Source organism: Danio aesculapii, chromosome 21 (assembly GCF_903798145.1).
Source record: "Danio aesculapii chromosome 21, fDanAes4.1, whole genome shotgun sequence".
NCBI classification, from domain to species: Eukaryota; Metazoa; Chordata; class Actinopteri; order Cypriniformes; family Danionidae; genus Danio; species Danio aesculapii.
In genome coordinates, this window is record NC_079455.1 from 1,796,232 (window position 1) to 1,821,643 (window position 25,412).

The 25,412-nt window shown below is 37.8% G+C and overlaps 1 protein-coding gene across 1 annotated transcript in view; it reads left to right on the top strand.

Moving 5' to 3' along the window:
* gabrb4 (gamma-aminobutyric acid type A receptor subunit beta4) overlaps positions 1–25,412 on the top strand; it is a 111,607-nt gene that overhangs the window by 54,320 nt on the left and 31,875 nt on the right. The window contains exon 4 of the mRNA XM_056446443.1: positions 20,205–20,425. Within this exon, the coding sequence (XP_056302418.1) occupies positions 20,205–20,425 (221 nt within the window). The remainder of the gene's footprint in view (positions 1–20,204; positions 20,426–25,412) is intronic.

Here is a 25,412-nt window from a genome sequence, read left to right on the forward strand (position 1 = left end):
AAAGAGAAATATATTATAACACATAGAAAATAGTTGCTAGATATATATTTGAATAATAGATAGCCAAATATTATTTGAGGAAACAATAGTAAATATTAAAAATAATAATTACTCACGAAATTGAAAATTAGAGTTAGCTCCGCCCATTAGGATGCGTCATCGCGAGTCGCTGGGGAAGAGCTGCGTCTTACACAGAGGCCAGAGTGAAATGAAGCGGGCGAACGAGGCAACAACAAACTAGCGCGATTCCCAAGATAAGTTTTTGAAAAGTGAGATTAGAGAACTGATATAGAGATAGAGATATAGAAAATTGATACCTGAGTAAAGTGCTCGAGAACGAAGTGTTCAAGAGAGAGAACGTCAATCAGAGAGAAGTTTATTTAGTACTGTTTGTGCTGTGCTGAATCCGAGGAGCAAATTCATCTATTTGATTACCGAAAATCAAGGAAATCTGATTTTTCCTAGCATCATCAAGGATTTGTTTCAAATCCCTGTGATTTTCTTGGTAAGTGAATTATTAAATAGTTATATTTTATCGTGTATTCACAGCAAAAGTCAATGTGTTTGTCTTTTGGGGAAATAAGTGCTTAAACTGTTTAAAACTTACTATTCCTGCAAATTCTTGAAAAAGGGATGTAGCGTGATTATTTTATTGTGATTTATAAGAGTTTAAGATAGATTTAGCTTTATAATTCTGCAAAGGGTGATGCAGCACAGTGGAGTTATGCTAACCATGCGGTCTGCAGCTACAGGCTAATGTGTGCTCCATATGCTGTTGTATGCTGTTTAATGAGATTAGTGCTTTATGCTGAGAAAATGTATGTACAAAAGAGAAAGTGTGGGAATATTTTATTTTTATTACATTATTGTAGTTGAAATGTACCCATTTACATGTTAATGGTTGAAATTGGGATTCATGTGTGATTAATGCAGATTTTTCACCTTGTTTTGCAAGGTTGGGTTTTTTTTTTTCCTCCCTCTTTTCTCCTGTTCTCTTTTATTTTACTTTATTTCACCTGTTGCTCCTGAGATCCGTTGCCTGTTCGCGATTCTGGATGAGGAGTTGAGAGAAGTACTGGAGTTTGTTTCCGCTGCTGTAAAAAGTCAAAGTTGGTGGAAACTGGCGAGCCATCCTGCGTTCAGCGAACCTGGTCATCAATTCGTTGGAAAAGTGGGTAGCCATTCGCATGCCACTACAAGTTTCAGAGTTCACACACACCACTTCATTTTTACTGATACTGATACGAGCGAACGGGTTTTGCAAAAGTTTTTCCAATCCGTGGAACTGAGTTTTGTTTACTGAACGGACACCAAGAAGTCCCATTTTCCGAATTGTCAAAGCTAAATTGTTCCTGTTGAATATCTCAGTGAGAAATTGATATTGTGAGTGCTGTTTTGTTTTATTTAGAGTGTTTTGAAAGAAAAAAAAAAGAGTTATTTTGTAAATAATTGAATTGCATTTTCTTTCTTTTATTTCAACTATCTTATTTTATTTCAACTGTGAACTGGGTTTATTTTCTTGGAAAAAGGAAATTATTGACTGTGAGGAGCTAAAGTAAAACTAATTTATTAGGTAATTAGATTTATCAGATAATTGGATTTATTAGATAATATAATTAGACTAGATAACATAACTAGATTATTAGATAATATAATTAACTGAATAAGTAAATAGGTAACAATAAGTGATAAATAATACATATAGGAGTTAGTATTATATTATATTACTATATATATTTAAAATAATAGTATTCTAAAGATAGTATCCTAAATAATAGCATTCTAGATATAGTAATCTAAACAAATTGGGTTTAATTTTGGTTTTATCAAGGTACTGTGGTATTGTTTATTTAATTACATTTGTTATTGTTTCTATTTTATTTGTGCTGTGTTTATTGTGATTTTGAATTAATTTAATACTTGAAAAGGATTTTATAAAGCACTTATTTTTTTCAATCAAACCCATTGACTGGTGTCTTTTCTCTTGCTGCAACTCTGGCTCTTGAGCGAATCTAGTCTTCTGATCGGCCCATAGTGTTAGTTAGGATACCAAAATAATCTGTAGGTCACAGGTGCTACAGAAAGTTGGCGAGCCAGCCAGGAGCCAGTTCTTGCAGCAACCGAACGAACTGCAGAAACGAATTTGTATTTTACACCGCGAAAATGGACATTGTAAACAAAAAGTGTTAATGTAGAGAATGCGCTCTTAGTTGAGGCCTTACGCTCAACCGAAGTTGACACGAACTAGAAAATACTTGCAGGAGATATGGTTCTATTAGCCAAAACCTCATTATTGACGATCCAGAGTCTGACGTTTTTACAGAAACGCTATAGTTGAATATAGCCACAATTCCGCAATTCAAGATCTCCTTCCTCTTTCTACCCTTGAGTCTGGGTAGTCTTTCTGACCCAGCTGTCATTTTCGTGTGCGTACCCTTTCTTCAGTTTATGCCAAGCCCACTAGTTGTGCTGCCACAGAAGGGTATCTTGAAGAATTGAGGGCATCGCCAAGGTGAGTGGGAGACCTTTTCATAGCGTCCTCCAGGAAGAATTAGAGAAAATTTCAGGAACTCATTCCGCCGATTCCCCCCCTGTATCAAATGCTCAGAACACAGAGATTAAAAACCCAACCAAGAATGAGATAAACTGTGTGTCCCCACCTGCTCCAGTAGTCCCCGCTCAGGACATTACTGTATCCACTACTCCCATATTCCCCTGCGAACATTATAGACCCACCTGGTGTCCAGAAGATGGTGGTCGAGCACATAGTGAAAAGCGACAGTACTTCACAGCAGGCTATGATTCGTCTGAGAGCGTTCTCTGGGAAGTCCCCACGACCCCCACATGAGCAAGATTTTGACACATGGAGAGCAAGTGTTGATTTCTTGTTGAATGATCCATCCATTTCTGATTTGCACAGAACGCGGAAAATTCTGGATAGTCTTCTGCCCCCAGCAGTTGACATAGTAAAGCATGTGCGCCCTCCAGCTCGCCTGCTGCTTATCTTCAAATATTGGATTCTGTTTCGGTTCTGTAGAGGATGGTGACGAGCTGTTAGCCAGGTTCATGAGCACTCTTCAGAATCAGAATGAGAAGCCATCAGATACCTGCACCGACTGCAGGTCCTCCTTAGTACAGCTATCAGACGGAACGGTATAATGGAAGATGACCAAGATCGTTACTTGTTAAAGCAGTTTTGCGGGGCTGCTGGGACAATCACCTAATAGCAGACCTCCAGCTTGAGAAAAAAGAGGCCCGTCCACCTACCTTCGCCGAGTTAGCATTGCTCATACGCACTCAAGAAGATAAACAGACCTCCAAGGAGGAACGGATGAGAAAACATCTTGGAATGTCCGAACAGTCAGCTGTATATACTAACCGAGAGTGCCATCCAACCAGGTGTTCAGCTGTCTCTGTGATGCATCCCACTATGAGATTCTGAGATTGGTCTTCTAAGGAAGCAATTACGTAGAGATTCAAGCTCATAGTCACAGCTCTGAAACCACCACCTGAGCAAAAAGACAGAAAGGTCTTACCTGAAAAAGCTGAGATAGCTTCTTTGAAGGGGATGATGGAGGAGCTTAGCACCCAAGTAGCTGCAGTAAAGGAGTCGGTAGCTCAAAGTTCGAAACCCAGCGACATGGATGGATTAGAAATCCAAAAGTTGCGTCGCCAAGTAGCAGAATTGCAGGCTCAAAGTGCTATTCGCCAGACACCTCAAGCGTTCAGTACCCAGAGATCCCTTGGTACAGTGAGAAACCGTGAACCCGAGAGAAGCTCATTGAGAACTGATAGGCCGAGGGCCTGGTATTGTTTTCATTGCGGAGAAGATGGACACTTGGCCGTTAATTGTGAAAACGCAGCGAACCATGACAAAGTTACTGAGAAAAGGTTGAAGTTGAGAGAGCAGCAGAGCCACTGGGACTCTCAGTATAGGAGATCTGCCCAGTTTTTAAACTAGAGAGGGTCTTCATAGGAGGGCATATGAAGACCAGACGTTCAGACTATCGCCCCTGAATGTATAAGCAGAACGTTTGAAACAGATAATTTGAACGTTTTGCCTAAAGGGTTAATAGAGGAAGTGCACGGCTGAAATATTTATTGGAGACAGAGAAGTGAATTGTCTTCTAGACACAGGATCACATGTGACCACGATCCCTCAATCGTTTTTACCGAGAATAACCCTGGCCAGACTATCCTCCTGAAACCCACTGGGTAATTTGTTGGAAGTTGAAGGAGCTAACGGTCAGGCGTACCCTATCTAGGATACCATTGAGTAACTTGAAGTTTCCCCAGACCTTCACTGGAATGAAATTGAAGTTCCTACTTTGGCTTTCTTGGTGGTGCAGAACATGACGAGCTCCCCACAGATCCTAGTAGGAACCAAACTCTCTGATGCACTGTACTAGTAAAAGTGCTGGGAGACATTAAAGTGTCGGTCCAATCTATCGCGGATATCAGGCAGAGTACTTAAAGTGTTGGAAAGCCAGATGGAAACAGGCTACAATAAAAACCTTGGATGTGTGAGAGTTAAAGCAAATACAATGGAAGTTATACCCGCTAAGAGCACAGTGGTTTTGGACGGTAGAGTTCACTTGAATGGTCCCTACATAAAAGGATGGGTAACCCTTGAACCGCCATCAACTCCCTTGCCAAACGGTGTTCTAATTGCAAGCTGTTTGCACTCTCTACCTCATAGACATCCCTCTAAGTTATCAGTCCTGTTGAGAAACGAGACACAAAATGACATACGACTCCCTTCAAAGACTGTGTTGGCAGAAATCCATGCAGTCCAGAGAATAGTGGGCCAGCAGCAGCAGGTTACAGATGGGAAACCAGAGAGAGAGAAACAGAACAGTGGTGACATTACCTTTGAATTTGGAGATTCCCCTTTGCCTGCGAAATGGAAGGAAAGGATTTCAAAGCTGCTGAGTTCAATGCCTGAGGTTTTTTCACTGCATGACCTTGACTACGGTCACACGACAAAAGTGAAACATCAGATAAAGTTAAGCGATGAGACTCCATTCAAGCACCGAGCTAGACCCATCCATCCTCAAGATGTTGATGCTGTAAGAGCTCATCTCCAAGAACTATTGTCAGCTGGAATCATACGTGAGTCTGAATCCCCCTTTGCCTCACCCATCGTTGTGGTTCGAAAGAAAAGTGGTGGAGTAAGACTATGCATTGATTTCAGAAAACTCAACTTGCAGACAATAAAGGATGCGTATGCGCTGCCGAACTTGGAGGAAGTCTTTTCCACGTTAACCGGGTCGAAGTGGTTCTCCGTGCTTGACCTAAAGTCAGGATTTTACCAGATCGAAATGGAGGAAACCGATAAGTGCAAGACTGCGTTTGTTTGCCCATTTGGATTCTGGGAATTTAATCGAATGCCCCAAGGAATATCCAATGCGCCGAGCACATTCCAGAGATTGATGGAGCGATGCATGGGAGACCTTAATCGAAAAGAGGTGTTAGTATTCATCGACGATCTTATTGTGTTTTCAAAGACTCTAGAAGAGCACGAAGAGCGGCTGTTGCAAGTGTTCAATCGCCTGAAGGAGTACGGGTTAAAGCTCTCTCCTGAGAAATGTCGTTTCTTCCAGACATCAGTTAAGTATCTGGGTCATATAGTCTCACAAGATGGAGTAGAGACAGATCCTTCCAAGACCGAAGCTCTGAAGACTTGGCCAATGCCAAAGAACCTCAAAGAGTTGAAGTCTTTCTTGGGTTTTGCCGGATATTATAGGAGATTTGTCCAAGATTTCTCCAAGATCGTGAAACCTCTTACAGATCTCACAGCAGGATACCCTCCGCTCCAAAAGAACAGGAGCAAGAAGCTGAAAGGAGGATACTTCAATCCCAAAGAGGAGTTTAATGACCGATGGACTCCAGAGTGTGACACTGCTTTCAGAGCCATCATTGAGAAACTGACATCTGCGCCTGTTCTGGGTTTCGCTAATCCCAAGCTCCCTTATGTGCTCCACACAGATGCCAGTACCACCGGACTGGGTGCAGCTTTATACCAGCAACAGGAGGGCCAGATGAGAGTAATAGCTTTTGCCAGCAGAGGACTGACAAAAGGAGAAAGTCGATACCCTGCCCACAAACTAGAGTTTCTGGCATTGAAGTGGGCAGTTACCTCTAAATTTAATGATTATCTTTATGGAGCAGAGTTCACAGTAATCACTGATAGTAACCCTCTGACGTATGTGCTCACCTCAGCGAAGCTCGATGCCGTTAGTTATCGTTGGTTGTCCAGCTTATCAACCTATAACTTTAAGCTGCAGTACAGAGCTGGTAGCCAAAATCAAGATGCCGATGGACTCTCCCGCCGACCACATGGCGAACTTCTTGATGACTTGATCTCACAGAAGGAGAGGGACAGGATCAGACAATTTGCTTTGCATCACTTCATGGAGCAGGAAGCTGAGCCATCTGTCATCCTGTCTGATATCATCAGAGCGATATGCGAGAGACATCAAGTGATTGGGTCAGCTGGAGACCCAGACCACATTGATACTGCCTTTACCTTAGTCGAATCCCTTACTCACCATGTAGATGTCTTGCCTAGAGAATTCCAACATGAAGATGATCATGGTCTTCCAGATCTTCCCCATCTTGCCCCGTCGTCCTTGGCTGATCTGCAGAGGAAGGATTCAGAACTAAAAGTAGTCATTGAAGCATTCGACAGGGGCAGGAAACCTTGTAACCTCACCAGTCAGTCACCTACCTTGCGGTTGTGGTTCAAGGAATGGAGTCGCTTTGAAATGAGAAATGGAGTACTGTATAGGAGGAAACAAGCCCAAGGAGTTTCCCTATATCAGTTAGTACTTCCCACTACACTGAGAAGTGTAGTACTAAGAAGTCTTCACGATGACATGGGTCATATGGGTGTTGACAGAACCCTGGATCTCGTCAGGTCAAGGTTCTTCTGGCCTAGGATGTCGCAATCTGTAGAAGAAAAGATCAGGACTTGTGAACGATGTGTCCGCAGGAAGACCGTACCAGAAAGGGCAGCTCCTTTGGTGAATATAAGAACTAGCATGCCAATGGAGCTGGTGTGTATAGACTTTCTATCTCTTGAACCGGACCAAAGTAACACCAAGAATATATTGGTCATTACGGACCACTTCACGAAGTACGCGGTTGCGATACCTACCCGGAACCAAACTGCCCAGACCGTAGCCAAAAGTCTATGGGAAAATTTCTTTGTGCACTATGGGTTTCCAGAGAAATTGCACAGTGACCAGGGGGCAGATTTTGAGTCGAAGATGATAAAGGAACTTTGTAAGATCGCCGGAATACGAAAAGTAAGGACCACTCCATACCATCCGAGAGGAAATCCGGTAGAGAGGTTCAATCGTACTCTCCTCCAGATGTTAGGAACTCTGGAGAATGAAAAGAAGTGTCGATGGAAGGAATTTGTCAAGCCCCTGGTCCACGCTTATAACTGTACTCGAAACGACACCACAGGATATACTCCTTACGAACTAATGTTTGGTAGACAACCCCGGTTGCCAGTTGATTTGGCTTTTGGACTGCCAGTGCATACCCCTACAAAGTCACATTCCCAATATGTGCAAGGATTGAAAGACAGACTACGAGAAAGTTATGAATTGGCTATTAGGAATGCAAATAAAGTGGCTGTGCGTAACAAGAGAAGATTTGACAAAGGAGTAGTTGCTTCTACTTTGGAAGAAGGTGACAGAGTCCTTGTGAAAAATGTGAGACTGAGAGGGAAACACAAACTGGCTGATAAATGGGAGCCAGGAGTTTATGTAGTTGTCAGAAGAGTTCACGACCTACCAGTTTACACTGTCCAGCTGGAAGGAAAGACAGGACCTCTCAGGACACTGCATCGGGATTTGTTGTTACCGTGTGGATTTTTGCAACCTAGCATACCTGATGAGCAACCTGGAAAAAGAGTTATCAGGACCTCGAACAAGAGCCTCACCTACTGATGTGGAAATGCAGGGATCAGAATCTGTCGAAGAGAGCCCAGAGTCTGAAGATGATCAATTCCCCTGTTATGTCCCTGGTGGAACTGTAAGCTCTGAAATTGAAATTACCACAAGATACTTGCCGTATGTTCATGAAGGAGCCTCTGGTTCACAACTCCCTGAGCCCACAAGAGAAAAATTGCCTAATTTGGAATCAGGAGAGGATGATCATGAGGAACCAGTGGAGGAATACTTACCGGAAAGGAGACACTTACCTGGAAGCGAACCTGTAGAGGAATGCTTACCTGAGAGAAGACACTTACCTGAAGCCGAACCCGTGGAAGAATACACAAGGTTCTCTGTTACAAAGAGAGAACAAATCAAGACACAAATGAGATCAGTGATGCAGAAGCTTCAAAGAGTGGAGAGAACGCTGATCCTGAAGATAGCATTGCCCCTAGACGCTCAAAGAGAGAGCGACACCCCCCAAAGAAGTTTGAGTACCCTCAATTAGGGAACCCACTCACCTTGGTGATTCAGTCTCTATTGCAGGGTCTAAGCGACGCAGTTAGCTCTTCCTTAGAGGAAACAGTTGTCTCTCCTGTAATTCATGTGTAGATGCAACGGGACGTGCATATATTCTGTGGGGGAGGGTGTAACCCAGGTTACTAGAACCATATTAACCTGCAAATAGAAAAGAGAAATATATTATAACACATAGAAAATAGTTGCTAGATATATATTTAATAATTGAAAGCCAAATATTATTTGAGGAACAATAGTAAATATTAAAAAATAATAATTACTCACGAAATTGAAAAATTAGAGTTAGCTCCGCCCATTAGGATTGCGTCATCGCGAGTCGCGGGAATGAGCTGCGTCTTACACAGAGGCCAGAGTGAAATGAGCGGCGAACGAGGCAACAACAAACTAGCGCGATTCCCAAGATAAGTTTTTGAAAAGTGAGATTAGAGAACTGATATAGAGATAGAGATATAGAAAATTGATACCTGAGTAAAGTGCTCGAGAAAGAAGTGTTCAAGAGAGAGAAACGTCATCAGAGAGAAGTTTTATTTAGTACTGTTTGTGCTGTGCTGAATCCGAGGAGCAAATTCATCTATTTGATTACCGAAAATCAAGGAAATCTGATTTTTCCTAGCATCATCAAGGATTTGTTTCAAATCCCTGTGATTTTCTTGGTAAGTGAATTATTAAATAGTTATATTTTATCGTGTATTCACAGCAAAAGTCAATGTGTTTGTCTTTTGGGGAAATAAGTGCTTAAAACTGTTAAAACTTACTATTCCTGCAAAATTCTTGAAAAAGGGATGTAGCGTGATTATTTTATTGTGATTTATAAGAGTTTAAGATAGATTTAGCTTTATAATTCTGCAAAGGGTGATGCAGCACAGTGGAGTTATGCTAACCATGCGGTCTGCAGCTACAGGCTAATGTGTGCTCCATATGCTGTTGTATGCTGTTTAATGAGATTAGTGCTTTATGCTGAGAAAATGTATGTACAAAAGAGAAAGTGTGGGAATATTTTATTTTTATTACATTTATTGTAGTTGAAATGTACCCATTTACATGTTAATGGTTGAAATTGGGATTCATGTGTGATTAATGCAGATTTTTCACCTTGTTTTGCAAGGTTGGGTTTTTTTTTTCCTCCCTCTTTTCTCCTGTTCTCTTTTATTTTACTTTATTTCACCTGTTGCTCCTGAGATCCGTTGCCTGTCGCGATTCTGGATGAGGAGTTGAGAGAAGTACTGGAGTTTGTTTCCGCTGCTGTAAAAAGTCAAAGTTGGTGGAAACTGGCGAGCCATCCCTGCGTTCAGCGAACCTGGTCATCAATTCCGTTGGAAAAGTGGTAGCCATTCGCATGCACTACAAGTTTCAGAGTTCACACACACACTTCATTTTTACTGATACTGATACGAGCGAACGGGTTTTGCAAAAGTTTTTCCATCCCGTGGAACTGAGTTTTGTTTACTGAACGGACACCAAGAAGTCACATTTTCCGAATTGTCAAAAGCTAAATTGTTCCTGTTGAATATCTCAGTGAGAAATTGATATTGTGAGTGCTGTTTTGTTTTTATTTAGAGTGTTTTGAAAGAAAAAAAAAGAGTTATTTTGTAAAATAATTGAATTGCATTTTCTTTTCTTTTATTTCAACTATCTTATTTTATTTCAACTGTGAACTGGGTTTATTTTCTTGGAAAAAGGAAATTATTGACTGTGAGGAGCTAAAGTAAAACTAATTTATTAGGTAATTAGATTTATCAGATAATTGGATTTATTAGATAATATAATTAGACTAGATAACATAACTAGATTATTAGATAATATAATTAACTGAATAAGTAAATAGGTAACAATAAGTGATAAATAATACATATAGGAGTATATATTATATTACTATATATTTAAAATAATAGTATTCTAAAGATAGTATCCTAAATAATAGCATTCTAGATATAGTAATCTAAACAAATTGGGTTTAATTTTGGTTTTATCAAGGTACTGTGGTATTTGTTTATTTAATTACATTTGTTTATTGTTTCTATTTTATTTGTGCTGTGTTATTGTGATTTTGAATTAATTTAATACTTGAAAAGGATTTTTATAAAGCACTTATTTTTTCAATCAAACCCCATTGACTGGTGTCTTTTCTCTTGCTGCAACTCTGGCTCTTGAGCGAATCTAGTCTTCTGATCGGCCCATAGTGTTAGTTAGGATACCAAAATAATCTGTAGGTCACAGGTGCTACACATACATTGCAATATCAATGCTCAAACGAAATATTGTTCAGCCCTAATATATATTAGATAATGCATCATACATTTTTACATTGGGCTTTTGGGTTTTAAATCAAGAAAGTACACAAACAGTCAGCTAAAAGCAAAAAAAAAACTCCCCTATAGGAAAAAATAGGAAAGGAGTTTAGTTAAAAGGAAACCGATTATTACACCTTTTTACAAGACATATAGTGTGTATGTGATGTTTCAGCTCAAAATACTAACACAAATATGTGAAAACTGACCCTTTTAGGCTTTAATCCTAGTGTGGTGCTTTTGGTGACTGTTGCTTTAAATTCAAATGAGATTGTGCACTTTTCAAAAGAGGGCGGAGCTACAAAAGCCTGTGTGTCAGCATAGTGGCAGATTAAAAAACATGACTAACGTCTTATGTTAATGAGGGAGAGATGGTCACTAGTGGGCGGGGCTTTCTCCCTTTGATGACACGTACAAAGGGGGAATGTCAATCAAAGTGTTTCTGCAGACTGTTTTTAGCAAGTGTGAGCACAAAAAAAAATTCTTAATACATTTTTACCATCAGAAGCTGGTTATAGTCACACATTTCTGCCACACAACTGTGTTTAAACCCTTATGAAAGGGATTTTTGCATAAAAGGTTCCCTTTAAATACCTGACTCTATGTGGCTGCTGTACATGTGATCTGCTGTCAATCATGTTTTATACTAGATGGCAAAAGCTGATTCTGCAGTCAGTGAGATTGATTACACATTAATCTTCTCTGGTTTAGTGCTCAGTATGAGCTGATCCTGCAGATCTTATACTCTTATATCCAACACAGGCTCATTGGAAAAACATGCTTCAGCCTTCAACACAGGTTTGACTGCAGTTTGTGGGTAAATGAACAGTACAGGGCAACATGACGACCACAACCTTTGTTCCTTTCCACACTAATGATATTTACAGGGACAAATCCATGTGATTTGTAATGAAATTTATGAAATTTTCTGGTGTGGTCAGTTTTCTTGTAGCTCACTTTGCAGGGTGTTGTGCTGCAGAGCGCTCTGGTTCAAGTCTTGTGAAGCACACTACCACAAAATAGATAAAAGCAATGTAAAATCAAGATAAAACTCTTGCATCTGCATGTGAAACCACTATTGGTTGGGAATAGTGAAGGGTTTAGCTTAGTGGTTCGCTAGCTGATCTGTACAACAAGCTCCGCCTTCTCCTGGATGTGTACAAGAACGATGTGTTTCTCAAACGTACAACTAAACATACCCAAAGTAACCTATTTCAGTTGCAAAAATGTTCATTGTACCCTCTAGTGGATTTGTCATCTGACACGTACAACAAAACATACCCTAAGAGACGTATTTCAGATTCACAAAAATGTAGACAGCGCCCTCTAGTGGATTTGTCATCTGAAACTTACAACAAAACGTACACAAATAACGTATTTCAGTCACAAAACTGTTGACAGCGCCCTCTAGTGGATTTGTCATCAGAAATGTACAACAAAATGTACTTTAAGTAACATATTTCAGATCTCCAAAAATGTTTACAGCGCCCTCTAGTGGATTTGCCATCTGAAACGTACAATGAAACATACCCTGTTTAATGTATTTCAGATTCTCAAAAGTGTAGACAGCGCCCTCTAGTGGATTTGTCATCTGAAACTTACAACAAAACGTACACAAATAACGTATTTCAGTCACAAAACTGTTGACAGCGCCCTCTAGTGGATTTGTCATCAGAAATGTACAACAAAATGTACTTTAAGTAACATATTTCAGATCTCCAAAAATGTTTACAGCGCCCTCTAGTGGATTTGCCATCTGAAACGTACAATGAAACATACCCTGTTTAATGTATTTCAGATTCTCAAAAGTGTAGACAGCGCCCTCTAGTGGATTTTTCATCTGAAACGTACAACAAAACGTACCCCAAGTAGCGTATTTCAGTCACAAAAGTGTCGACAGCACCCTCTAGTGGATTTTTCATCTGAAACGTACAACAAAACGTACCCCAAGTAGCGTATTTCAGTCACAAAAGTGTAGACAGCGCCCTCTAGTGGATTTGTCATCTGAAACGTACAACAAAACATAACCCAAGTAGCGTATTTCATTCACAAAATTGTAGACTGCACCCTCTAGTGGATTTGTCATCTGAAACTTAAAACAAAACGTACACAAATAACGTATTTCAGTCACAAAAGTGTTGACAGCGCCCTCTAGTGGATTTGTCATCAGAAATGTACAACAAAATGTACTTTAAGTAACATATTTCAGATCTGCAAAAATGTTTACAGCGCCCTCTAGTGGATTTGCCGTCTGAAACGTACAATGAAACATACCCTGATTAATGTATTTCAGATTCTCAAAAGTGTAGACAGCGCCCTCTAGTGGATTTTTCATCTGAAACGTACAGCAAAACGTACCCCAAGTAGCGTATTTCAGTCACAAAAGTGTAGACAGCGCCCTTTAGTGGATTTTTCATCTGAAACGTACAACAATACGTACCCCAAGTAGGGTATTTCAGTCACAAAAGTGTAGACAGCGCCCTCTAGTGGATTTGTCATCGGAAACGTACAAAAAACATACCGTAAGTAACATACTTCAGATCTGCAAAAATGTAGACAGCGCCCTCAAGTGGATTTTTCATTTGAAACGTACAACAAAATGCACCCTAAGAGACGTATTTCAGATTCACATAAATGTAGACAGCACCCTCTAGTGGATTTGTCATCTGAAACGTACAACAAAACATAACCCAAGTAGCGTATCTCATTCACAAAATTGTAGACGGCACCCTCTAGTGGATTTGTCATCTGAAACGTACAACAAAGCACACTCAAAGTAACCTATGTCAGTCGCAAAAATGTTCACAGCGTCCTATTTGGATTTGTATTCTGAAATGTACAGCAAAACATACCTTAAGTAACCTATTTCAGATCTGCACAAATGTTCACAGCGCCCTCTAGTGGATTTTGTATTTGAAACGTACAACAAAACGCACGCTAAGAGACGTATTTCAGACTCGCAAAAATGTAAACAGCGCCCTCTAGTGGATTTGCCATTTGAAACGATCAACAAAACATACATTAAGTAACGTATTTCAGATTCACAAAACTGTTCACAGCGCCCTCTAGTGGATTTGCCATTTGAAACGATCAACAAAACGTACATTAAGTAACGTATTTCAGATTCACATAAATGTAGACAGCGCCCTCTTGTGGATTTGCCATTTGAAACGATCAACAAAACATACATTAAGTAACGTATTTCAGATTCACAAAAATGTTCACAGCGCCCTCTAGTGGATTTTGTATTTGAAACGTACAACAAAACGCACGCTAAGAGACGTATTTCAGACTCGCAAAAATGTAAACAGCGCCCTCTAGTGGATTTGCCATTTGAAACGATCAACAAAACATACATTAAGTAACGTATTTCAGATTCACAAAACTGTTCACAGCGCCCTCTAGTGGATTTGCCATTTGAAACGATCAACAAAACGTACATTAAGTAACGTATTTCAGATTCACATAAATGTAGACAGCGCCCTCTAGTGGATTTGCCATTTGAAACGATCAACAAAACGTACATTAAGTACGTATTTCAGATTCACAAAAATGTTCACAGCGCCCTCTAGTGGATTTTGTATTTGAAACGTACAACAAAACGCACGCTAAGAGACGTATTTCAGACTCGCAAAAATGTAGACAGCGCCCTCTAGTGGATTTGCCATTTGAAACGATCAACAAAACGTACATTAAGTAACGTATTTCAGATTCACAAAAATGTTCACAGCGCCCTCTAGTGGATACTTCTGAAATGTGCAACAAAACGTATCTGGAGATGAACAATTTACATATTCAAATCCATTGTAAAAGAGTCTATTCATCTGCACACAAATACACTTAAATTAGTACCTAAAGTGCAGCGTTTCCATTTATTTATTTATGTTCATACCATCGTAGCTACATGAGAACTCAGCAGAATGTTACTGAACTGTTTATCCCTTTGGATTTAGCATTAAAACTTGATGAAGCTTGCCACTGATACAATGAGCACACGCTGCTGTTGAAGCTGATTTCCTCCTTTTTTTATTTTCTTCCGAGTCAAGCTGCAATGAGAAATTCGCTATATTGAATGTACAGTGCATAGTACTATTAAGTGTGACTGAATGCATGGAAAGCAGTAAGTTATGCACAATAAATAGCATTTCACACCTGTAATTTAGGAACGATGAGGAAAGCTTACAGCCATAACCTGTACAAATGAATGAGTGTGGTTCATCACTATGTATCACTATGTATTTATAAGGCTGATCTGAAGTCAGTGTTGTGGACTGCAGTTTTATCAAGACAGGTTCAGACATGGTTTTTTCACAGGCAGCGTCTTCACCTGACTAAAATAAACCCAGTCTAGAAGACGTGTGAACACTGACACTGCGCTCAGAATACATTAGCTCCTCATTTTTAGGGAAGAAAAAAAAAGTCCCAACTAAAGGCTTCTTTCAAGGAGGCACTTTGAAGATTATGTATTGGGCCGGTTCATTTTACAGCTCTGACATTTCTCACTGTCCAGTTTCGCCTCAGAGAAAAAAAAAGGTTGATGAGGCAATCAAAATGAGGCTGGAAATTTGGCTACCGGTTAAATATATGCTTCGTTCAAGCGTTCCAAGTTCCTAGAAGTTCCTAGAAGTCATTAATGTGAGACTCCAGATGATCTGTTCAGGGTGAGTCTCCAGTAAACAATTCGCTGATTCAAATGATCTGTTCAGAGTGAGATTCTAGTAAACGATTCATTGATTCCAATGATCCATTCTGAGTGAGACTCCACTAACTGATTCAAATGATTTGTTCAGAGTGAGGCTCCAGTAAACGATTCATTGATTCCAATAATCTATTCAAAGTGAGACTCCAGTGAATGATTCACTGACTCAAAGGATCTGTTTAGAGTGAGACTCCAGTAAACAATTCACTGATTCAAATGATCTGTTCAGAGTGAGACTCCAGAAAACTATAGACTAAGTCAAAGGTTCAGAGTGAGACTCCTGTAAATGATTCACTGATTTAAATGATCTGTTCAAAGTGAGACTCCAGTAAATGATTCACTGATTCAAATGATCGGTTCAGAGTGAGACTCCAGTAACTGATGCACTGATTCAAATGAACGGTTCAAAGTGAGACTCCAGTAACTGATTCAAATGATCTGTTCAGGGTGAGACTGCAGAAAACAATAGACTAAGTTAAAGGTTCAGAGTGAGACTCCAGTAAACGAATTATTGATTCCAATGATCCATTCAGAGTGAGAACCAGCAAGTGATTCACTGATTCAAATGATCTGATTAGAGTGAAACTTCAGTAAACAATTCACTGATTCAAATGATCAGTTTAGAGTGAGACTCCAGTAACTGATTCGCTGATTCAAATGATCAGTTTAGAGTGAGACTCCAGTAACTGATTCGCTGATTCAAATGATCAGTTTAGAGTGAGACTCTAGTAACTGATTCACTGATTCAAATGATAATTTCAGAGTAATACTCCAGTAAACGTTTCACTGATTCAAACGATCCATTTCGAGTGAGACTCCAGTAAACGATTCATTGATTCAAATGATCTGCTCAGAGTGAGACTCCAGTAAATGATTCACTGATTCACTGTTTAGATTGAGTTGCCAGTAAACTAGATTGGAAAAAAGTTTCAGGGTCTTATTTTATTTATTTATTTATTTATTTATTTATTTGTTTGTTTGTTTGTTTGTTTGTTTGTTTGTTTGTTTGTTTGTTTGTTAATTCATTCATTCATTCATTTATACTTGTTTGTTAAATATAATTGGACTATATATTTCTTTTAACTAAACTTAATAGGAAGGTAAATATAAAAGACGAAGGCAACAGTAATAGTAAGAAGAGACATAAAGATCCGATCCGATCCGGTTTTCTTCCAACTGCAATCCCTCCATTTGTGGCCACTGGAGAATTTCCATCCTGTTCCAGGCGGAAGGTTTTGTTTTAATTTGTTTTGCAGTATTCACTCAAGTATGAACTTCCCTTTTCTTTACTTTTTCTCCCTTCTTTTTCCTCTACAAGAACGAGTGTGTCTCTTTGATTTATCCATCATGAAGGCACTGCTGAAAGCCTTTGTTCTGGGCTGTTTTGAAGATACAGTAGCACAAGTTCCTCGGTCGGATGTTTAGTTGTACTTCCCTTTCCCTGGACATTCAGAAATGCAGAGAAAGTGCTGTGATAAATCTGAGCCAAAAATAAAAAAATCTTCTGTACTAAAGATTCCTAGCCTAAAGCTACAGCTATCTAAGAACACAATATATACAAAACCATTGGAGAGAACACAAATATGAATTAATATATATAAAAAACAAGTTTCCCATGTCCAAGAAGCATTTACTGCAGTAAAATGTGGTGGTTTGTAGTGTAATATATCCTATATGGTTGTAGAGAAACCCAGTGTAGTGTTATTTCCCTGCAGGTACACAACATCATAAGACGTTAATATCGGGTTAGATTTAGGTCATGATGTCAGGTGACCAAAATACAATGTCTAGCCAGCATCTAAGGACAATAATATTTTGACGTCAAAAAACGATGTCAAATGACGTTGATAGTTGATTGATTTTAGGTTGTGTTGGAAAGGTGACCATATCCAACGACAAGCAACATCTAAACCAACGTCATATTGACGTCAAATACAAACATTTATTTATCAGGTATGGGCAACCCAAAATCCAACATCTGATAGACGTCATAGTGGTCACGTCCACACAAACAAGGTGTAACATCATTAGAGGCGTTGATATTTGGTTGATTTTAGGTTGTATTGAATCCTACATCGAGGGCCAACATTTTAAAACAGCGTCATAATTGACATCCAGATTCTGATGTTTATTCATCAGGGTATGGCAACCGAAATCCAACATCTTACAGATCATAGTAGTAACATCCACACAACAAGCGTAACATCATTAGACGTTGATATTTGGTTGATTTAGGTTGTATTGAATCCACATCGAGCCAACATTTAAACCAGCGTCATATTGACATCAATTTCTGATGTTTTATCGTCAGGTATGGGCAACCGAAATCCAACATCTTATAGAGCGTCATAGTGGTAACATCCAACAACAAGCTGTAACATCATTAGACGTTGTATTTGGTTGATTTTAGGTTGGACACTGATGTCGACATGTAACGCTGGGTTTGTAACATCAACTCTGATTTTCATTTCAAACACAATGCAACAACCCACGATGACTGGAGTACCAGAGCTTAATTGAGCCGGATCTTGCCGGATCCATGTTTCGGGAGATGGTCAGACATTCGTGTTTTGGCGTTCCGGTGATTTATTTGTTTATAACCCGCATTAACTTTTGCGTGTTGAATACCTGCATGTGTGTGTGTGAAAGAGAGAGAATGTGAAAAACAGCGAGCAAAGTTGTGTAGATTGTAAACGCGCGCACACACATAAAGGTATTCACTTTTGACCAATCAGCTTTCTTACGTTTAAAATCTCTCTCATTGGTTGGTGATAATTGTGTCACGCACAGTGAGTATTAATAATCAGCTAAAGAGGTGGATCTTCACAATTAAATGTAGGCTTATTATATTAGACTAGCATCTGTGCAGAATGCTGCATCATTAAAGGTGCCGATCCAGTCCTCAGACCGTGATGAGTTACATCAGTGGATCTTAAAAAGTGTCCTTAGCCAATCCTGTTTACCCGACATCCAAAAGTCACTGCTCACACGAGCATAATCCAATCGACGCCACATAGTTTTGCTGCTTATTTAATCAATATCAGTGTTGGTACATCTTAATCCGTTTTTATAACGTTTGCATCACCTTCTCATTCAATGGAAATGCTTTATATATTCTGTCCAGAGCAGACACTAATAAAATATCTTGTTTGGTTTCTTAAAATTATTTTTAAATGTTATAATTATACCTGATGATATGACATAATAATAATAATAATAATAATATAATAATAATAATAATAATAATAATAATAATAATAAAATAATAATAATAATAATAATAATGATAATAATAATAATAATAATAATAATAATAATAATAATAATAATAATAATAATAATAATAATAATAATAATAATAATAATGATAATAATAACAATAATAATAATAAAACTACTATTATTATCATTATTATTATTAGTAGTAGTAGTAGTAGTAGCATTATTATTATTATCATCATCATCATCATCATCATCATTATTATTGTTATTATTTTTATTTAATTATTATTACAATTATTATTATTATATTATTGTTGTTGTTGTTGTTGTTATAAATTGATAATAATCAGGTAAAATAGATACAAGGAATTACACTGCAGTTGTATTTAAATCCATTGCATCAACATCAAGTATAGTTTTACATTTCCCACAGCTGTAGAAGAAAAAAAAAATATATATATATAACAAAATAAAACAAAAGAATACATATATGTATACAAATAGTATATAAAATAATAAAAAATTAATAAAACAACAATGTATAATAATTATGTAAAACATATAGCTTAAGTACATTTCAGTTCCACTCAAATATTACATTAATATCAAATAAAGTTTGATATTGATAATACTTTTACCACAGTTATCCTAAGGTTATACACCATTTCAATATGTTAAAATGCTGACTAAATTGTAATAAAATGGCTTGACGATATAAAATTAAAATTCAATAAAACACTATAAATGTCACTGTGTACTAATTGTGTAACATTGCATACTGTATTATCATCTATCAAGGATTTTTGTTTTATCTTTGCCAGCTGCAGGTACACTGTTAGACATTTTATTGTATTTTTGCAGTAACTTACTGTCAGCAATGTTGCTGCAACAGCCCCATTACAGTAACTTACTGTAAATGTGTTTTACAGCAGCAGGGCCTTCCTGCAAGTTAATTTTGCAGTAAAATAGCTCTACTGCAACTGATTTTTATTGTAAAATGCCCTTTACCACATTGTAATTTTACAGTAAGACAAATTTTACAGTACATTTACTGTAATTTATTTACATTTTACACTAGTAATACAAAACCTTTATTTTTAGTATGCACGGTTGAATTTTTCATGAACCGTCTCATTTTTGTCTTCAACTTCAGTTTCAATACTTGATTACTTTGATTACAGCAGTATAGCGCATATTCTTATATGCAGTAAGTTACTGTATATGCTTTAAAATGACCCACAATACAGTGCATATTACAGTAGTAAACTGTAAAGAATGTTATTCTACATGGCTTTTTGTTGTTGTTATTGTTGTTGTTGTTGTTGTTGTTGCAGTAAATAACTGTTAAAGTGCAGCAAGGTCTAACGGTGTATGATTTCCGAGTAAAATTGATCAAATCAATAGCATTTTTGTAATGTTGGCTATAATAACTTTCCACAGTAAATAAATAAATGAGAATACATTAATTGCGCCTTAATTCTCATGCTGTCTGTCCTGTTGATTTTGCAGGACTACACCATCACCATGTATTTCCAACAGAGCTGGAGGGACAAGCGTTTGGCCTACGCCGAGATGGCGTTGAACCTGACTTTGGACAACCGCGTGGCAGATCAGTTGTGGCTCCCGGATACTTATTTCCTGAATGACAAGAAAAGTTTCCTGCACGGAGTGACGGTGAAAAACCGGATGATCCGCCTCCATCCAGACGGCACTGTTCTGTATGGACTGAGGTAAATGCCATTATTAATGTTGTGCTGGATAAAGTACAGGGGTGTGTTCCAGAAATCAAGTGTCTTTTACCTAACTAAACACAATGTTGAAAGAAGTTTTTGTCTTAACCATCTGCGATGTTCACGTGCAGAATATCTATTTTAGAAATGCTTTCTATTTCCGTGATATGGCTGCAGAACAGCAGCAATAACTACAATGACAGTGATCACCTCAGGTACTGATTATGTGCTTTATTCAGAGTTAAATGCTAGTTTAAATACCATTTTACGCAGTGTGCGAATGATACATGGACGATTGGGGGGTCAACTTTGTTACTTAGCTTGTGTAATACATGCTTCAGGGAATCTTCAGTGAATGTATTTATTTAAACTACATCTAATTTAATAATAAAATATATTTACGTTTTCAGCGTTTTGTGGAATAGGCTAGTGTATTCTGATCTGATTAGCTATTTTCGGCTTACTTTAGGTCAAACTATACAAAATACACATCTACTTTGACTTTACTTTTAGGCTATATGTAGAAACAAACACCTATTTTTGGATAAATCATGCTTGTGAACTCTTACGGTGCTCTAAATCTGCCAGTTTCAGACTGTTGAATAACTTCTGTTTCATTGCATAAACTGATTGCCATGATTATGCATTCACAATGGTATGAACCATTATAGGGGTGGTCAAATAGATATCTATTATTCTAATTATTAACATTATTATTTAAAATACAGAACAGAGTGAAATTTTTATCAGATTCAAAGGGACCCCACATACATCTTGTTTTGACGTCCTTTAGGGCGGAATTACCCCCCCCCCCTTTTTTTAATTTGCACCCTTTTTACGTAACATTTATTGCTGTACTACTCTATTGCGACGTTACATCAGAACAACAGCATAAACTACTACAACAATGATCACCTCAGGTACTGATTATGTGCTTTATTCAGTATTAAATGCTCCCAATGTGAGTTTAAATACCATTTTACGTGAATAAATACCATATTAAATACCATTTTGCCATACTACTAAAGCAGCAGCAGATCTTGAAATTAAAATAACTAGCAGACGCTTTGAAAATGAGAGTCAGAACTGTGACTAAGTGTAAACCAACAACATTGGTCATTCAGAAGCCTATTAATAATGTTAAATAGCTTTAATGTGTATTCATTAGATTAAAAGCTTTTTAGAAATGCTTTCTATTTATGCGGCGTCGCAACAAAACAACAGCATAAACTACCACAACAATGATCACCTCAGGTACTGATTATGGGCTTTATTCAGTGTTGAATGCTTCCAATGTGCATTTAAATACCATTTTACGTAACAATTATTGCCGTACTACTGAAAGCGGCAGCAAATAGTTCACCTCAGATCTTGAAAATAAAATAACTAGCAGACGCTTTGAAAATGAGAGTCAGAACTGTGATTCAGTGCAAACCAACAACATCAGTCACTTAGTAGCATTCTCATGTTAAAGAGGTTCAATATGTAATCATTAGATTAAAATTCATTTGTTTACCATTTGTTAAGAGTGGAGTGACTGATATTTAAATGTTTTTGTGTGTTGTGTCGCTTTTGGTGCAGACAGACAAATTGCTTGTCACTGGAATCTTGTCACGTGTTGTTACGATGCAGTGTTACGGGTCAAAAATGAAACAGACACCATTTTAACAGCAGAAAAATAAACCTGAACGATATTTTTAATCTTGAAGTTCGGTGCCTTTTCCTAAAATGATCCCAATATCAAAAAAATATATAATTTTCCATTTTAGTATTTTCATGAAGGTTGTACATAGGGTCATTTAATGGTTGTCTTTCGGGTCATTTCTGACCACCAGCTTCCAATTCTACACCATAACTGCTGTTAGATTCATGAAAAACCTGAAAATCTGTTTATTTTTGTAGTATCTTTGCTATGTTGTATTAATTTTGTATTGTATTCTGCTTGTTTGAGTTTTTTCTACATACAGATGTGGCTACTGAGAATGCGCGTTTCTTCACGCACAGTGCTGCAATTTGTCACGCGCAGTCACGCGTAGTACTGCAGCAGCAAAGGCCACCTTTTCATTTAAAAAAAACATAGGACCCTATCGCTAACATAACACACACAGCTGCCTAAATAAATAGGCTATAAAATACACAGTTGATCACTTAAAACATTATTAAAAACTATACTGAAAGAAAAAAGCACAAGAAAGAATGCCGCTTTGAAAGAGAAACTTATTTTATCGAAGTGCTTTAATTTTAGACAAGTTATTTAAGATTTTTTAGTTACAAAAAATATTTGAGTCTACTAGAGAAATTTTATGTCGGCAAGGGATCTGAGCGGTGTTGGCTTACCGGCGAGCAAGCGCACAACCTTGGAGCAGAATGCTTAACGAAGCACCGCTCGCATGCTCTGGCTGCTACAGTATATCAGTTCAGCATGTTCACTATGTTACATGCTGCCCCCTACTGGCCATCTATTTCTTGTGTTAGACCATGTTGTGCCTCACATTACTGCAGTAACGTGCGAGATCACTTTAATTCACTCGCGCATTCTCAGTTGCCACATCTGTACTTATTCGACAATGTATTTTTACTGACATATCATAATCCGAAACAGTGACCCTAAAACTAAAATATTGTTGCACCCCTACACTAAAAAAGTCTTCAACTTATATCAGTCAAGTTAAACTTTACATAACTTAAAAATAAATAGCTGGCGCCCGATTAACATATTAGAGCAGTGGTTCTCAAACTTTTAAACCAGCGACCCCCATTGTAAGATCGTCAATAACTCCCGACCTCCCACTGCCAAAGCATATACAAACAATAAAAATAGCTTTTTTTAAGCTGTTCACAATATTTTAACTATATTTACTATACATTACAGGGCTCAAAATTAACATTTTTGCTTGGTAGTACTGGTGCTCCTAACTTTAAACATTTAGGCGCACCAGCCAAAATTTAGTGGCTCCCATCAATTATCGCACTGTTGCTACAACTTTTATAAACAGATTTATTGCATTTGAAATCATCACTAATCAAAACAAGCAAAAAAATATATATATATGTATGTGGTGTTAAATTTTACATATAACTTTAACATTATCTGGCGATTAAATAAAGGATTAAACAGAAACTCTCGTGCTTAAAATGTGTAGATGTGGTAAACAGTTACCTGAAAATTCCGTCCCACAGACTTTGCAGTGAATGCTTTAGTTATTATCATAGCGAACTTGAAGCCAATGGAAGTCTTTTATCCACTCTTCGAAAAGTGTAGATGGTGGATTAACATTCACAACATGATCAGTAATCAGATGTGCCATTATTTGTAGCTTTAGGTGGTTTCTAAAACTAAATCTGTCAGTGTTGTTTTCATTCTCATCTTCAGCGCTTTACATTTTCGTGGTTGTAGCTCCTGTCATCTGAAGACAGGAGGTGTTGACTGAGTGATTGACAGCGGATTTTAACCAATCATTCGTGTTCAGTTCTTAAAGCAGTGGGCCAATAAGAAGAGCGTGAAGGCGGGGCAAGCGTTGAAGGTTTTGTTTACTGCAGTTTTCTGCAGTTTTAAACTGTTCCTGAGCGCTGCGTTTCAAGTACAAATATGCATTCTGCCTGAACGTGTCCTAAATACTTTATGAATCAGTAATATTTTTTTTTAAATCTGAAAATATTAGCTTTCACTTGTAATACTGAAAAATATTCATTATAATCACTGAAAATTACACAATTTTTGAATCACTCACGCGACCCCTTGAAATTATTCTGCGACCCCCAGTTTGAGAACCACTGTATTAGAGTAAGCTAAAGTAACAAAACACACCATTTGTAGTCATGACTTTTCGTCCTTTACAGTATTTACTACATTGTTAAAATGCTGGGCTCCACACAATGCCTTCATATTTTCCCAACACAAATCAATTAAATTGTGGCTTGAACATAAAACAATTAAGTTGTCCTCAAAAAACCTCTAGAACTGTGTTGATTCTGCTCATTTTAAATGAGTAGTTTGAACAAGCAGCAAAAATCTTTTTTTTTTTTTTGAGTGTCTCACATCTAGTATGAACTTTATAGCCAACGTGACATCATTTCTGAATCGACTGTTGATTCTGTCAGTATTAAAGTTCCTAGTTTAACTTTAATCATAGTTCAGACTTCGTGCCGCACTTGCTATCACAGTTCTGGGACAGGTTAGCATTGGGAAAGCGTCTATTTGGGGTGTGTGAAAGAGATCTGTTATGGCTCACGGTACTGGCAGACAGTGTTGAAAATGAAGGCGCTAATGATATCTGGATGAACGTGTGATCACATGAAGAAACTTTGCAGTTACAGCTGTGCTTCCAACTTCATTGCTGATGCTTTTTCTCCTTTCTCTCAGAAAGCGTGAAATTGCTTATACTGTAGTTCTTTTATTATTTGATTTCATTTAGTTAGCTTGAGTTGTCATATAGAGCTAAGCAGATTTAATCAAGGTTATTTGCAATTTTCAAGGCAATTTGTATGGCCATTTTGTCAGTAAAGCCAGCTTTACACTGCCTAATACAAACACAAAAAATATTTAAGACTAACAAATAAGATTTTCACTACCTGACAAAAGTCTTGTCGCTTATTAAAGTTTTATGAACAACAAATAATAAGTTGACTTCTAGTTGATCATTTGGTATCAGAAGTGGTTATATGAAAGGCAAAGGCCTCTAGATTACGCTTATTTGAGCACAATAAAACATGATCATGCCTTGATTGTGAATGATTTCATTAGGACAGTAAGGTCTGACTCTGATTAGACTAAAGTCTGGTCACTGAACCTTCAATAATGTCCAGTATAGAATATGTGGTCATGCTGCAGTGGAAACAGAATGAATATTGTGTCTGACTCCATCATGAGCTTGGAGGACTGCATCCATACATCTCTGAATGACTCAAATCACTGATTAATAAAGTCATCTGGAATGGCAAAGAAAGCCTTCTTGCAGGACTCCCAGAGTTCATCAAGATTCTTTGT